Source organism: Apiospora aurea (assembly GCF_038362705.1).
Source record: "Apiospora aurea strain CBS 24483 chromosome Unknown utg000004l_segment0_segment0, whole genome shotgun sequence".
NCBI lineage: Eukaryota > Fungi > Ascomycota > Sordariomycetes > Amphisphaeriales > Apiosporaceae > Apiospora > Apiospora aurea.
This window is the reverse complement of record NW_027117391.1, coordinates 2,629,185-2,643,939: the sequence shown is the minus strand read 5'-3', so window position 1 is coordinate 2,643,939 and position 14,755 is coordinate 2,629,185. Positions and strand designations below refer to the sequence as shown.

The following is a 14,755-nucleotide window of genomic DNA, read 5'->3' as shown; positions in this document are numbered from 1 at the left end:
ACCTAATTCCAAGATGCAATCTAACAATCGGTACTGATATGAGGGGAACAGGCTCATATAACGATTATACCCAATTCAAGACGGGCGAGCTGAAGTTGGATTGCGGCACCGCCAAGTATGCCATGCACGGACCCAAAGATTCCACGCTTCGACTCAGATGACAAACATGCCAGGTTCGTGCAATTGACAATAATTAAACGCAGAGCATAAGGCTGATGTGACTTTCATACGGCAGGCATCTCGGAATACTGGGCCGGTTCATCCTAATTCAATTGCCGATGTGAGACAGAGCCACAGTGATCTCGCGCGTGTTGGTTGGTGCATGCAAGCATGGCGCGATGACCCAGGGCTGCAGTGGAGGACTCGAGGTTGCTGCACCAGGTTGGAGCCAACGAAACAACGTTGGAAGAAAAGTAGCCCCGAAGGAGGAAGAAAGACGGGACAACTTAAGTACAAAACCCATTCTCAAGCGGAGGCCCGTGAGTGGCCACAACCCGCTATTAGCTTGCCTAAGCGCCCCTATGTTTTCCCATGTCGCGAAGGCAGGCATAACGGGAGATGGCCGGCGGCCAAGAAGTCGAAATAAAGCTTGAATCGCAACGCTGAATCCTTCGGGGAATTAAATGGCCCAACGGCGGAACGCGCCTGAGACCGTTCGCTCTCGACAAAGCGAAATGAACCATGAAGCGTTCGGGCCGCAGTCCCACTAATGCGATCAACGACGTCACAACCGTCGTCAGCATATGCCAGTCCAGTCACACCAGCCAGTTGCGGCGGCGGCGGCAACACTAGCTCGGGGAGCCTCAGATTTGATTGATGTATCCACTCCCAGGGAGGATCCTTTTTTTCTTTGCGACGTGAAACCTCATATAAAGAAGGAAAGTCGCGTTGCCGCCCGAATCCTGAGCGTTACATAATTACTTCGTCGTCGCGTTTTGTCAAAAGTAACCGTAAGCTCAGGTGCCATTTCCACGCGCATTTTCAGTTATGCCAGCTGCCGCTGGCCAAACCACCCCAAAAAGCCAGTTAGTTACTGTGCAACGGGAGACCGACCTCTCCCTCCTTTACCGCGTCCTCAGGACCGTCATCAAGCCCCTGCGGCCGCGTCTTGTCAAGCCCGGCAAGCCAGAGCCCGCCGGGAGCCCCCGTCTGGCCAATCACCCCAAGCGCAAGAATGGCTGCAAGATCGTAGAGCGGTGCCATGATCGCACCGACACGTGGTTGTACGATTTCGTGCCGGAAACCTCTTCGTCGTTCGTCAGAAAACAGGGACCGGGACCGCTGCACAACGTTTACTACTTCGCCGGTGGCGGGTTCCAGAGCCCACCTTCGGGCCAACACTGGAGCTTTGTGGGTAAGATCGCCAGCAGCCTCGCGGGCACCCACAGGTTCACCATCGTGAGCTACCCGTTGGCCCCCAACAGCCCCGCAAGCGAGTCGCTGCCTGTACTGCGGCAGCTGCTGACCCGGCTCGTCTCCGAGTCGGCCACCGCCGGCAAGAAAGTCGTACTGATGGGTGACTCGGCCGGTGGCAACGTCGCCCTGAGCTTGGCCTTCTGGTGGGCCACGCACCTGTCCAAGACCATTGATGCATACTCGCGAAAAACATCATTCGGCCTCGGCCCCATTGAGACAGGAAAGCCGCTGGACCTCGAAGCAGACGTGACGAGGCTGCGCTCAGTCCTGGAGAGCGTCGTGGTCATCTCGCCAGCGTCTGATCTGCGAAACTCCAACTCGCAGATGGCGGCACTTGACCCGCACGATCCTCTGTTGGGATCTGAATACACGGGCGCGGTAGCTGAAGCATGGACTGCCTCGCCCCCGGGAGAGCTAGATACGGGGATCAATGCTGATGACCCCCAGGTGTCTCCTGCCCTGAACAGCGGTGTGGCTTACAGGGCACTGGCGCTCCAGAAGATCCATGTGTACGGCGTCTATGGAACGCATGATGTACTGGCTCCAGATACGGACGTGTTGAGAGAGAATTGCGAGAAGCATGGAGTCAAGGGCAGCTGGATGATTTGGGAAGGGCAGATGCATTGCTTTCCTCTAGCTGGGATCTACGGCATGGAGGAAGGGGTCAAGGGCATGGGATGGCTGATCAGGATGCTAAGGGAAGAAACAAAGATAGAACACAACCATCTTGTTGGTGATAGACCTCTGACGCAAATCCGCGAGCGGCCACGGCTGTCGGGACGTGGGAGGCAGCATTCCGTATAAATTTGTTGGCGGCTTGGCTTGATGGGTTTCCTTCCACTTTAATGTATAATGGTTAGAATATTGCGTGTTAACTTGAGAGAACTGGTGTGCTTCAGAGAGCAGGTCGTGTCTCGCATCATCGTGATAGCATGTGTCGTAGACAATGCCCGTTGAACCCTTCAGGCGTAATTGGAAGGGGTTATCTGGGCTGCAAGAAGGGTGATATGATATCATGCCATTACAGCTTGCCAGCCGCCTTCATGGCCTTCTCTCCGTCAACGAGCACACACCAGCCTTCGCTGCCCCTGCCACCGTCTCCGGCAACAACCGCCCCACCGTAGCCATCCTCACCTTTGGAGTAGGCGAACTTCAGCACCTCGTCATCGAATGTGCCAGGCTGCAGCCACACAGCAGGGATGCCCAGCTCCTTGGCCTCCCTGAGCACCTTGAGCGTGGCCGCTGGGGGTGTGATAATGGACACCGACGTCTCCTTGGGACGCGGCAAGGCCGACAGGGTGGGCACTGTGGCATAGTCCTTGCCCGAGACAGCGATGGAACTGCTGCCCGGGTTGATGGGGGTGGATGGGATGGAGTGCGCGATATACCAAGCAAAGACTGGTTAATGGGATCAGTATGTCGCTGAGTAGTGGCGTTCTATCGTAGATGCTGAGAGTGATATGAAGTTGCGAGTTCGCCGGTGGGTAACGACTTGAAACCAGAAGACCACGTGGAACATGGAAGGTGGAAGAGCTTACTCTTGTGTCCGAACTTGGCTGGGTTGGAACTTGCACCCACTACAGAGAAGTAGGGCGAGGAGAAGAAAACTTTCGCGGTGGCTTCGGTAGTCATCTTGATGGCTCTGCTCGACATGGAAGAGTTGGGTGTTTGCACAGTGTGATGGGCGAATGAATGGGATAGGATAGGACAGGATAGGACAGGATGGGATGGGATGAGATGGGAGATTTTGTACTTATGAACAGGTAAAAGTTCCCTGTCGCACCTACCGCACCGCAAAAGCTCTGTAACTTCCAAGTACGTAGGTACCCTGTCAACCTGTACCTCAAGGCCGTTTGGGGTTTCGCGGGGCAGCTTCCGAACAAGGCAGTCCCCTCATCCCCACATTCTCATTGGGTGACTGCTTCCGTCCCCCAGTCTTGGTCTCGGCCTAGCATTCGGATTTCGTCTCGGCTGCGAGGTCTTGTCGCAGCTGGGGTACAGCAAGTATACCTGTTTATAACTGAATACCTTCACAGCAGAATTGCACAGCTAGAGGGGAAGATTACAAGCAAAAACAACACGCAGTGCCTGCTGCAATCAAGTAAATCTTCAAAACCGTCAAGCGATTTGTACTGACATTTTCAAAATGTCCGCATTTGCGTAAGTCACTAAACCGCACGTCACAGCCATTTACATCAAGTCGCTAACTACATACCAGGAGATCAACGTTCTCGGCAAAATCATACGCTGCATTCCGGCCGTCATACCCACCCGTTCTGTATCGGGCAATTCTGGCATATCATCAACTCCCCACACCCGCAGGCGCCTTGCTCGACCTGGGCTGCGGCCATGGCCTCATCTCTCGGGAGTTAAGCCCCCATTTCGCCTCCGTGACCGCCGTCGACCCGTCGGCCGGCATGGTCGCGCAGGCCAAGAAGACGACGACCATCAATAACATTCAGTTCCGGCAAGGCAACGCCGAAGACCTGACCTTCGTGGCGGACAAGTCTCTCGACATGGTCGTGGCCGGCCAGGCCGCTCACTGGTTCGACTACGCCCAGGTCTGGCCCAACCTGGCCCGTACACTCAAGCCCGGCGGCACCGTGGCCTTCTTCGGCTACAAGGACAACATGCTGCTGGGCTACGAGCAGGCCACCGAGGTCATGGAGTCCTTCGTCTACGGATTCGGCGAGGTGGCCCCCGGCATCGAGGGCATGGGGCGCTTCTGGGAGCCCGGCCGGAAGATCCTGCGCAACTTACTGCGCGAGGTCGTACCGCCGGAGACTGACTTTGCTGACGTGCAGAGGCAATTGCACGAGCCGGGCCAGCAGGGCCAGGGTGAAGAGGTGGCGTGGCAGACGAACAAGATGAAGCTCGGGGCCGTGGAGGCGTATACCCGTACTTTTAGCTGCTACAACTCCTGGAAAGACGCTTACCCGGATGTCAAAAGTCGGGCAGACGGCGGAGAGGGTGACGTGGTGGACGTTATGTGGGACCGAATGATTGACTCAATTCCGGAGTGGAAGGCCATGGGAGACCGCTGGAGAGAAGCCGAAGTGGTGTCGGACTGGGGAACATATCTGCTGATGGCGAGGAGACGATCATGAGTTTCTTTTATGGACAATCACTGTATCATTACCTATGTATATCTACATGTCAAGGCAGATCTTGCAAATACGACGTAGAAACTGGGGTTGAAGACCGAGTACCAAAAATGGTGAAAAAAGCGGAAGTCGTTGTCCTGGCTAGGCGAAGTTGATCCGCTATTTGAAACCGTCCCCGGAAGACTGTATGCAGTAGGCATTTCCGTCCGATGTTTGACACTGGTGATCCAGCAGACGCTTTGCCAGACAGGAGACACACAAAGATGACACGTCCTCTGAAGCTGCATGGGAACCATCAGTCCGCCTCAGACTATCAACTCGTTCGTGGGGCAGCTCAGCTGGGACTATTTCACCGCCGCTTGCCGCTTCAGGACACAAGGGCAGCGTTGTCAGTTTGGTTGCCCCTGACGATGGGGGTAGTGGGAGTAGCTTGGGCGCTGAGTTGGTCGCACCCCACTGCAATCTGGACGCATTGAGATGGCACAGACCAGTAAATGCCAATGGACCGCCCGCTCATAGGGAGAACCAAAGAAAACCAGTCTGATCAGTTGTTTCACTGTTTGGATTCCTCCCTTTACTGTTTCTCTCCTCCTAGAAACCCCATCACCAAGTCCAAATTGCTGTTTAGCCAGAATTCATACTCCCAAACCGCCATATTTCCCGCGAGAAATCCCTCACACGACAGAATGGTATGTTTGCAAACCCCCAATGTCCCCCCCAAATGCACCACCCCACCCCACCGCGGCCATGCAGTGCGTGTAGGGGACTTGTTGTTACCCGCCCGGCCTGCGAAAAATAAACACGACCTTTTCGACAAGGAACAATAAAAATGAGCCAGTCGGTGCTGCCGATCGAAATCCCGACCGAGCGACAGATGAAGCGATGCAAATCAAGAAAAAAGAAGGCCAGAATCCCTGCATTTAGCGCCCAGCGATGTCGACAGAAGCAACCAGTCAGCGCCATCAAGCCCAGTCAACTCGCTACAATTGAACAGGAAAACTTTCCGAGGTTCTTGTAGTTGGCCCGGCTGCAATCCTATTTTGCCTCCCTGCCGTCGTACGACGAAGGCCCCTCTTCCCAACACATTGGATTGAATCAATTGTCTTACGATCGCTATTTTCTCTCCCTCACCCGTGCCACGGAATATCAACAATCGTTACCGCCAGATTTCTATTTTCTTGCTGCATCAATTCCGCACCCGCCGGCAAACGACGACAACAAGTCCCTGCGCGCGCATCTTGCAATTCGCCGGTGTAAACAAAACCATCACCCAAAATGGCAGCTAATGAAGGAGGACAGGCTTCTACCAACTACAAGGAGGCTTTCTCCCTGTTCGACAAGCGCGGTAACGGCCGTGTCCAGCTCGACAGCTTAGGCGACCTGCTCCGGGCCTGTGGTCAGAACCCGACACTGACAGAGATTCGCGACCTGGAGAAGAATGTCGGTGGTGACTGTAAGTAACACTTTCTTTGTACCCATGCCGGCCGGACAGCTCGTCCCTTGGGCTGCGGCCGTCTTCGCGGCCATGGAACGACTACGACGAGACAGCGCATCAATCGCAAGACAGTGCGAAATGATCCTACAGAGTATCAACTGACGAGGCGATTGCTATGAAATAGTCGACTTCGAGACCTTCCAGCGCGTTCTGAACCGGCCGGGTGGTTTCCGCGACCCTGGCGAGCCCGACGAGTACTGCCGCGGCTTCCAAGTGTTTGACAAGGACATGACCGGTTTCATCGGAGTTGGTCAGCTCAAGTACATCTTGACAAACCTGGGCGAGAAGATGACCGACGAGGAGGTCGATGAGCTGCTGAAGGCGGTCGACACCAGCTCCGGGCAGGTCAACTACACCGGTAAGTCGCACATACACGCCTTTCCCCTGTTGAAAAATAAGGGTGCATTGGGTCGAGTGAATTCTAATGCGGTATGCAGACCTTGTACGGACCATCCTGGCCAACTAGGGTCGGATCTCGTGACTGAAGGGGAGATGCCGAAGTGCGTTGGGAGTTGTGGGTGATTGGACGTCTTTTGTTTTACTGCACCGAAAGCCCAGAATCAGGCATTGCAGAGATTTGCATGTCTGGGGGAATGACATGGCGTTTGCTCATTGATTGATTCACGGAATTACGCATGTATTGATTTAAGGGGGAACTCGCCCCTGCCTCTTCTCGGATAGATAATCATTGAAGGACACATGGCACGGAATGATGCGCTTGTGAATCCCTACCCATACAAGATGATCTCTCCCCCGATGTTGTATTTTCGTTTGCATGTGTGTGCTTGTTTGCATATCTACGTTCTACATCCAGTCAGCTGTGTGACATTGGGTGCTACGGTAGACTTGTGTGTGTGTGTGTTGCGGGATGGTGGTGAAGACTCTGGCGACCGCCGTGACGACTCGCCAAGCAAGCAATCAGTCACACAAGACCTCGAGTGCCTGGTGCTTCGGCGCTTCAGATTGATCTGTGGAGTGACGACGGGCTGGGTTGCAAACAGCGCCCTGACCGGGATAGCTCCCTCTCAAAGCATGCTGTGCTGGGATACTGCTATGGGCTGAAATCACTGGTCGCCCACCGCTCAGGAACGACGCCCCTCTCTAAAGCTGACGGGACAGTGGGCAGCGTACGTGATGGAAGGGGCCTAACTTATACGGTCTGGCAGGTTAACACGTCTAGCCTCGCTGGCAAGGATCCGAAGGAATTGTCACAGCATTACTGTGGGTATTGTCTGCCCTGGCTCTAGCTGTAGGGAGCTTCTGTGGCCCGTCACTGGTGGCATCGTCACTATCTTACCTGGTCGGAAGGAATCAGGTGCGCATTATCTACATTATCTGTGTCTTACTTGCATTGATGTACATCGCTCTGAACCCAAGAAAAAGGACCCCTCCAGAGCCCCTCCTCTCCCGGAAGTCTAACGTGTTCGGCCTCTTGTCGTGTTGTTTCGGCTAGCTTCCACCTCCCACCTCCCACTTCCCACCTCGCATCACAATCGCCCTGCCGCTCGCTTACCTCGTCAACCCTTTGTTACCCCGCGTCGCGCCTACTAATACTCTTTCTCGACAAGCAAGCCCACCCGACCAGCCCAGCAGCCCCCCCTTCCAAACACAAGCTCGTTACCGCCCTTCCGCCGTGCATCAAAGTACCGTAGCAGGTGTTTAGGCCCGAGGTATACCGTATATCTGTCGCACAGTAAGTACCGTACCTACATCTGGATCTGAAAGGACAGGACATTCGGTAGCCTGCTTGCCCGACTCCAAAACTGCAACGGCAACTACCCACCCCCCACCAGACCTGCATTTTCTGGGTGCCGGCTGACGTTTACCATTGGAACCGGCTGCAGCTGAAGACTGCCCCCATTGGACGCTGTCTCACATGAAGAAGCCAAAAGCGTAGCTACCAGCCCAGTTGCATAGAACCTAAAGAGCACGAGACGAGTCTGGCTTCCACTACAAGAAGAGGCTTCAGTCTCCTCCTCCTCCTTACCTCCCTCCTTGTCCTCCTCGCCTCCATCACCTTCAATCTGGCTTCCTCACGCGCCGCCTCCCGCCTCACCTCCTACCTGAACCATTTGCGCTTCAGGCCCAACCCCGTCGTCAGCAGGTACACACTAGCCCCCTCGACTCGGCCCATCATGTCTGCCGCCATGGCACCAGACAAGTACAAGAACCCGCCCCAACCCCCGCCGACCTTTACAGGCACCAAGGACAGCATTGCGAGCCAGGCCAAGGCTTTGTGCGACACCACGCGCAGCGTGTTGGACAAGGTTGTGGCCCAGGTCCCTGTCGAAAAGGCCACGTTCGCCTCCGTCCTGAAGCCCATGGCCGAGGACGAGGACCAGTCTGCACTCAATGGCCGCATCTTGGGTTTCTACCAGTACGTGTCCGCGGACGAGGATCTGCGCAATGCCTCGACCGAAGCAGAGAAGATCATGGATGAATTTGCCATCGAGTGCAATATGCGAGACGATGTGTTCCAGCTGGTCGATGCCGTCTTCAAGAAGCGTGAGTCCGAGCCGAAAATAGACTCAGAAAGCCTTCGACTGCTGGAGAAGGAGCACAAAAACTATATCAAGAACGGTCTGGGGCTGCCGCAAGGTCCCCAGCGCGATCGTTTCAAGGAGATCAAGAAGCGCCTCAGCCAGATCAGCATCCAGTTCCAGAAGAACCTGAACGAGGAGAACGGTGGTGTCTGGTTTACCAAGGAGGAGCTGGACGGCGTACCTTCTGATGTTGTCGAGGGCCTCGAAAAGGGCACTGGCGAGAACGAGGGCAAGGTCCGGCTCAGCTTCAAGTACCCCGACCTGTTCCCGACGCTCAAGTTCGCCAAGAACCCGGAGACGAGGCGCAAGGTCTTTATTGCTAACGAGAACAAAGTCAACGACAACCTGCCCCTGTTCAAGGAGACGATTGTCCTGCGTGATGAGGCCGCCCGCATGCTGGGGTACCCCAACCACGCCGCCCTGCGCATTGAGGACAAGATGGCCAAGACGACTGATACTGTCAATACCTTCCTTTCGGATCTCCGACAACGTCTGACCGCTGGCGGTGAGAAGGAGAGAAAGCATCTGCTCGAACTGAAGAAGAAGGACGAGGAGTCGAGAGGTCTGAAGCCCGATGGCAAATACTACCTTTGGGATCACCGATACTATGACCGCATGATGATTGAGCAGGAGTACAGCATCGACGAGACCAAGATTGCGGAGTACTTCCCTCTCCAGAATACCGTCAAGGGGATGCTGAAGATCTTCGAGGAGCTTTTTGGTCTGGCCTTTGTTCAGCTTAGCAAGGAAGAGCGCGCCAAGATATCGCCTACTGGCAAGGCGGAAGACATTGTGTGGCACGAGGACGTCATTGTCTATTCCGTCTGGGACGACAGCTCCGAAGGTAACGGCTTCGTGGGCTACCTGTACCTTGACCTGCACCCCCGACAGGGCAAGTACGGCCACGCCGCCAACTTCAACCTGCAGCCTGGTTTCGTTCAGACCGATGGATCGCGCCACTACCCTGCGACGGCCCTGGTCTGCAACTTCTCCAAGCCAACCCCTACGAAGCCGTCGCTCCTCAAGCACGACGAAGTTACGACGCTCTTCCACGAACTGGGCCACGGAATCCATGACTTGGCAGGCCGCACCAAGTATGCCCGTTTCCACGGAACCTCGACGGTGAGAGACTTTGTCGAGGCGCCCTCCCAGATGCTCGAGAACTGGTGCTGGACCCCTAGTCAGATCAAGGCCCTGTCAAGTCACTACGAGACTGGCCAGCCGATCCCCGACGATTTGATCAAGAAGCAGATCGCGACGAAGCATGTCAACGATGCGCTGTTCAACCTACGACAGCTGCACTTTGGCATCTACGACATGAAGGTGCACGCACCCGAAAACCATGAGACTATTGAGAAGATGGACCTCACGAAGCTCTACAACGAGCTGCGAGCCGAACTCTGTGGATTCGCCGGCCCGGAGACTTTTGGCGAAGGCTAGTAAGTTTAAATCCTCCCCAACCAAGGGAGTAAATTTGCTCCTCCGCCATACCTTTACTGACTTTATCGCAGCAACTGGGGCAGTGGACAAGCAACGTTCGGCCATCTTATCGGCGGCTATGACGCTGGCTACTACGGCTACCTTTCATCGGAGGTGTACAGTACCGACATGTTCCACACCGTGTTCAAGAAGAACCCCATGGACGGCAAGGAGGGACGACGCTACCGACACACGGTACTCGAAAAGGGCGGCAGCCAGGACGAGATGACCACTCTGGAGCAGTTCCTTGGAAGGAAGCCCAGTACCGAGGCTTTCTACCGCGAACTCGGATTGCAAGCGTGAACTACCTCTGTATGTACATAGAACATGTCTCGTCAGGGGCGCAACCCATATGTATGGCTCGCTCTTTCCAAGGTGTCACAAAAGCATTGGTACTCGCATGCCGTCATTTCAAGGAGAGGCCGGCCTGACTTGATTAGACCAGGCATTGGCTTATCAGTACAGACGAGATTTGAAGTACAAATAACATGAAGAACAATCGTAACTCTTGATTGGTACTATGTATGTAGTATGAGTGTAGATTGCCGGTATTCATGGGCAGGTGGCCTTGTTGCTTGTCGATGGCAGATTCAGAAGTAATCAACGTCTGAGCTGTCTCCTCTGTACGCCATGCGTTCATGGCATCGTTACGGTTGATGCATTGCATCACAAGTCGTCGGGCGAGTGCATTAGCCAGTTAGATAGCCTTTTGCTCTGCTTTGGTATCACGCACGACATGCCTATCCGGGTCTTCCAAATGATGGGAGATGGAAGCGGTCAAGCCGGAGGTGGTGCTCAAGCCAGCCTGCCAGTCTACTCAACTTGGTGGAGTTGACGGTTAGAGGCCAGTGAGCCCTGAGCAGTGCTGCGAGAGACAGCCCAGAAGAACAGCCTCCACGGACTCTCATCAGTCAGTGTTAGAACCGCTAGAGCCTAGAGAGCTCGAGCCAGGCCAACTAGGGCGGGCCCCACTTTGATTCCGGGCGCCCTTCAGCAGTCGCCAGAAAGTAAACAACGCGATCCCGGTCGGACCAATCGCAGTCGCGTCTTTCAATTCCTTCAATCCATTTACCAATTGTGCGCATCCCACTTTCTGTGAACGTACTTTACGGAGTACCTCGACCTGTAACCCGGTAGCGCTTGTCTAAACAGAACAGCCCGCCCGCCCGCCCCCAGACTAACTATCACGACTTTTCCCGTGATCGCTTCTCGAATAACAAACAACAAACAATCCGAGTTACGTCAAGTACCCTGGGCACTCTTTTGCATCACGACCCTACCTAGAAGCTTCCTTCTGCAACATCACTTCACTACGCCCCCGCGCGTAGACCCTTCCCGTCGCTGCGAGACGCGACACGACGACCGCGATCATGGCCGACGGCGAGGTTCCCGATCATTACTATACCTTTGAAGGCCGCGTAGCCTCCTTCCAAACCTCACAGCCTGTTTCGGGCAGGAAACGAGGGCCCAAGACGCTCGCATGGCCGCACAAGGGACTGGACGAGAACTCGGTAAGTGTTTCTTCCTGCGCACTAGGGTGCCGGTGGCGGCGATAGCTGGACAACCATGGACGCTGATACCTTCTTTCCCCAGCTTGCGAGAGCCGGCTTCTACTTCGAACCTACCGCCGACAAGCCCGATAATGTTGTGTGTTATCTATGCCACGCGCGCATAGGAGGCTGGGAAGATGACGACAGTCCCATCGAGGAACACTTGCGCCTCTCGCCGCGCTGCGGCTGGGCCATCGTGACGGCTATCGAGGCCGGACTCGGCGACTACAACATGGACGACCCCAGCCATCCCAGCATGATGGAGGCGAGAAAGGCGACGTTTGCGAAGAGGTGGCCTCACGAAGGGAAGCGGGCTTGGAAATGCAAGACGAAGCAGGTGCGTTGTTTCCCACGGGAGCTTGACAGTTCAGAAACGCGTTTTCTTGTTACGTTTCACTAACGCGGCAGCAGATGGTCGACGCTGGCTGGAAGTACACGCCCACAATCGATTCTGACGACATGGCTACATGTACATACTGCCAACTCGCCCTGGACGGCTGGGAGCCCGCCGACAAGCCCATGTAAGACTAAACACGCGCGCTGTGCCTTGGCTGCGATTCGCTAATATCCCGCGGCAGGAATGAGCATTACAGGCGCTCACCGGAGTGCCCGTTCTTTAGGCTCATAGACCAGTACCAACAAGGTCCTCTGAAAAAGACAGCCCGTGGCAAAGGAGCTAGGGCCTCCAAAGCCTCGAGGTTATCAGTACAGTCTGTCGCCACCTTTGCTTCCGACGCACCATCCACACTCGCCGATTACGAAGATAGTGTCATGACGACCACGTCAGTAGCCACAGCGGGTGGGACGAAGAAGCCGAGGGCGAAGAAGGCTACAACTACCAGGGCCAAAAAGGGTCGCGGGAAGAAGGAAGAACCCATCGAAGTACTAGAAGATCCGCCCGAGGATGAATTACCTCCCCCTCCGCCCAAGCCAACCCGCGGCCGCAAACGAGCTTCTGATACGGTTGACGACTCCGTGATGACCAACGCCGAGGCTCCTGCCCCGAAGAAACGGGCTACCCGTGCTCGCCAGAGCAATAACCCTGAAGTGTCCGTCGTTGAATCCAGTGCCGATCAGAGTATGGTCGACTCGTTCCCTGCGCCTCCGACAAAGACCGCACAGAAGAAGGCGCGAGCGCCAAGGGCTCGGAACACACGAAAACTGTCTACTGCGTCCACTGCCTCCGCCGTCTCGATGCCGGATGAGGCAGGAATTCCCGACGACGCCGAAATAGATCGCCAACTGCAGGCGGATTTGGACAGGCCGTTATCTGAGGATGAAGCTATTGCCGCAGACTCTGATTCGGAGAGGCGAAAGGCACCAGCTGCTAAGGGCAAGGCCAAGAAGACGGCGCCGAAGAAGAGCACGGCTGCCAACAAAGAGCCCCTCGGTGACCACGCCATGTTCGACCCCACTCCAGCGGAGGTCACTGACGCTGATGTCTCGGCTGAGCTCAAGGCCATGCGGGCTAATATGGAAGCTGAAGAGGCTTCGACGCTACAAGTTCCTAAGAAAGGCCGCAAGGCTGGTACTACCAGAAAGGTATCGAAGCCGACAAAGGCACAGAAGGCGAAACAAGCTGCCGCAGAGGCCGAGCTGGAACCTGAACAGCGAACTGAGCCCGAAGTGGAACCTGCACCTGCGCCAGCTGCTGCCCCCAAAACCATCGCCGCTCCGACTCAGTCCATGTCAGAAGACGAGTTGAGCTTCGACGCAACTGTGCTCACCACAGCCTCAGCACCTGCTAAGAAACGTGGCCGTCCCAAGAAGAACAGCACACAGCCCCCACCGGCCGTGGAAGAGCCCAAGCCAGAGCCTCCCCCGAAAGCAATGACGCATGTGGATTTCTCGGACGAAGTTCAGATGTCTTCCACGCCACGAGCTGTAGCGCCGACTCCAAAGAGAGCCATCTCGCACTCTCCTGCTCCTGAAATCAGCGAAACCCCAGCAACGCCGAAATCCGCTATCTCCCCGGCGCCTTCCGCGAGGCAATCTGCTTTGTCTCCTTCACAATCACCGCAAGCTTCTGACGAGGAAAACCAGCCGCCATCCTCGAAGCCGTCCAACACAGCCAACTCTAGTCGCGTAGCATTGGAACCGGTTGCCACCACTCCTGCGCCCTCGTCTCCGTCCAAGCGTAACAATAACATCCTCTGCGGGCTCGAGAGCACGCACCCGTGGACAGCTGTAGACATCGACCAGGTATTCGAGGACCTGAATAAGGAGAACATCAACCCTCATTCGCTGCTCCAAAAGGGTGCCCAGCTTACTACGCCGGAGAGGAAGATGACGGTCGAGGAGTGGATCAACCACAACGCCGGCTTGGCGGAAGAGCGTCTCAAGAACGAGTGCGAGACCATGGTGAGCAAGTTCGAGCAGGAAGGCGGACGAGCCATGAGAGTGCTGGAGGAACTGGTTGCCGAATGAGTCTGGGTGGCGGCAAGTCGAACCACTCGTCGTAACGCCTTATCAAGAATTTATGACCACCCCGCATTGTGTGTTTAGGCGAAGGCGTTTCATGGAGGTTTGGGCCGGCAGTGGCAGACCCAATGGCACACGAGAATGGACGGCCTTGTGTATGATGCTTTACTCCAGGGCTGTTTTTGAGGCGTTTGGTTGAGATTACGCTGGTTGAGTAGCATAGCATGTTCGGATGAGAGTATTCAAAGAACAGAGATCACGATCATGTTAATGACATGGATTCTATGCCTCCTTCCACTGTCTTTGGGGGATCAAGTCGGGCTTTGTTGTGTAGATGCCGAAAGCTCGAAGATACTTGCCCGTGATTCTTAGCTCTGACAATGAGTGAGCGACCAGTGTGAGCATGCCGAATGGAGCGCGTAAAACAGTCGCAAATGACTGATTAGTTGCGAATGGAATGTGACGCCGAAAGTGTACTTATCGCGAATCCGCCCAGCGATGTGCAATGTTATTATCAGGGAACAACCATCCATTATGTGAAGAAACGATAGGCCTGCGGGTCGTATGTTGGCCACCTCGGCGATCACCCTCCATCCCGGCACGGCAGCGACGACCGATCGTCTGATTACATTCACAGAGCCACAGCAACGTATTGGCTAAAATTCCTTTTGTCCTTTTCCACCACCAACGGGCCTGTGATGGGACGACGACAGTAACAACTAGGCGGCAAGGCAACTTCTGCTTATC

At 55.3% G+C, this 14,755-nt stretch overlaps 6 protein-coding genes across 6 annotated transcripts; 5 read left to right on the top strand and 1 right to left on the bottom strand.

The window, feature by feature from the left end:
• Window positions 1-987: 987 nt before the first annotated feature.
• On the top strand, window positions 988-2,220 carry PG986_005603 (esterase lipase protein; the record flags this gene model as incomplete). The annotated part of the gene is made up of 1 exon (XM_066841825.1): window positions 988-2,220. The coding sequence occupies one exon, from the start codon at window positions 988-990 to the stop codon at window positions 2,218-2,220; it is 1,233 nt and encodes a 410-aa protein (XP_066701687.1).
• Window positions 2,221-2,437: 217 nt separating this feature from the next.
• Window positions 2,438-3,048, bottom strand: PG986_005602 (CoA binding domain-containing protein; the record flags this gene model as incomplete). Its single annotated transcript, XM_066841824.1, has 2 exons — window positions 2,438-2,814; window positions 2,955-3,048. 2 exons carry the CDS (start codon window positions 3,046-3,048, stop codon window positions 2,438-2,440), a joined length of 471 nt encoding a protein of 156 aa, XP_066701686.1.
• A 514-nt stretch (window positions 3,049-3,562) lies between these two features.
• On the top strand, window positions 3,563-4,523 carry PG986_005601 (methyltransferase domain-containing protein; the record flags this gene model as incomplete). Its single annotated transcript, XM_066841823.1, has 2 exons — window positions 3,563-3,576; window positions 3,635-4,523. 2 exons carry the CDS (start codon window positions 3,563-3,565, stop codon window positions 4,521-4,523), a joined length of 903 nt encoding a protein of 300 aa, XP_066701685.1.
• A 1,272-nt stretch (window positions 4,524-5,795) lies between these two features.
• Window positions 5,796-6,481, top strand: PG986_005600 (uncharacterized protein; the record flags this gene model as incomplete). The annotated part of the gene is made up of 3 exons (XM_066841822.1): window positions 5,796-5,973; window positions 6,140-6,373; window positions 6,453-6,481. 3 exons carry the CDS (start codon window positions 5,796-5,798, stop codon window positions 6,479-6,481), a joined length of 441 nt encoding a protein of 146 aa, XP_066701684.1.
• Window positions 6,482-8,150: 1,669 nt separating this feature from the next.
• Window positions 8,151-10,340, top strand: PG986_005599 (uncharacterized protein; the record flags this gene model as incomplete). The annotated part of the gene is made up of 2 exons (XM_066841821.1): window positions 8,151-9,997; window positions 10,070-10,340. The coding sequence occupies 2 exons, from the start codon at window positions 8,151-8,153 to the stop codon at window positions 10,338-10,340; spliced, it is 2,118 nt and encodes a 705-aa protein (XP_066701683.1).
• Window positions 10,341-11,407: 1,067 nt separating this feature from the next.
• Window positions 11,408-14,014, top strand: PG986_005598 (uncharacterized protein; the record flags this gene model as incomplete). The annotated part of the gene is made up of 4 exons (XM_066841820.1): window positions 11,408-11,548; window positions 11,631-11,924; window positions 11,999-12,108; window positions 12,166-14,014. The coding sequence occupies 4 exons, from the start codon at window positions 11,408-11,410 to the stop codon at window positions 14,012-14,014; spliced, it is 2,394 nt and encodes a 797-aa protein (XP_066701682.1).
• Window positions 14,015-14,755: the final 741 nt, after the last annotated feature.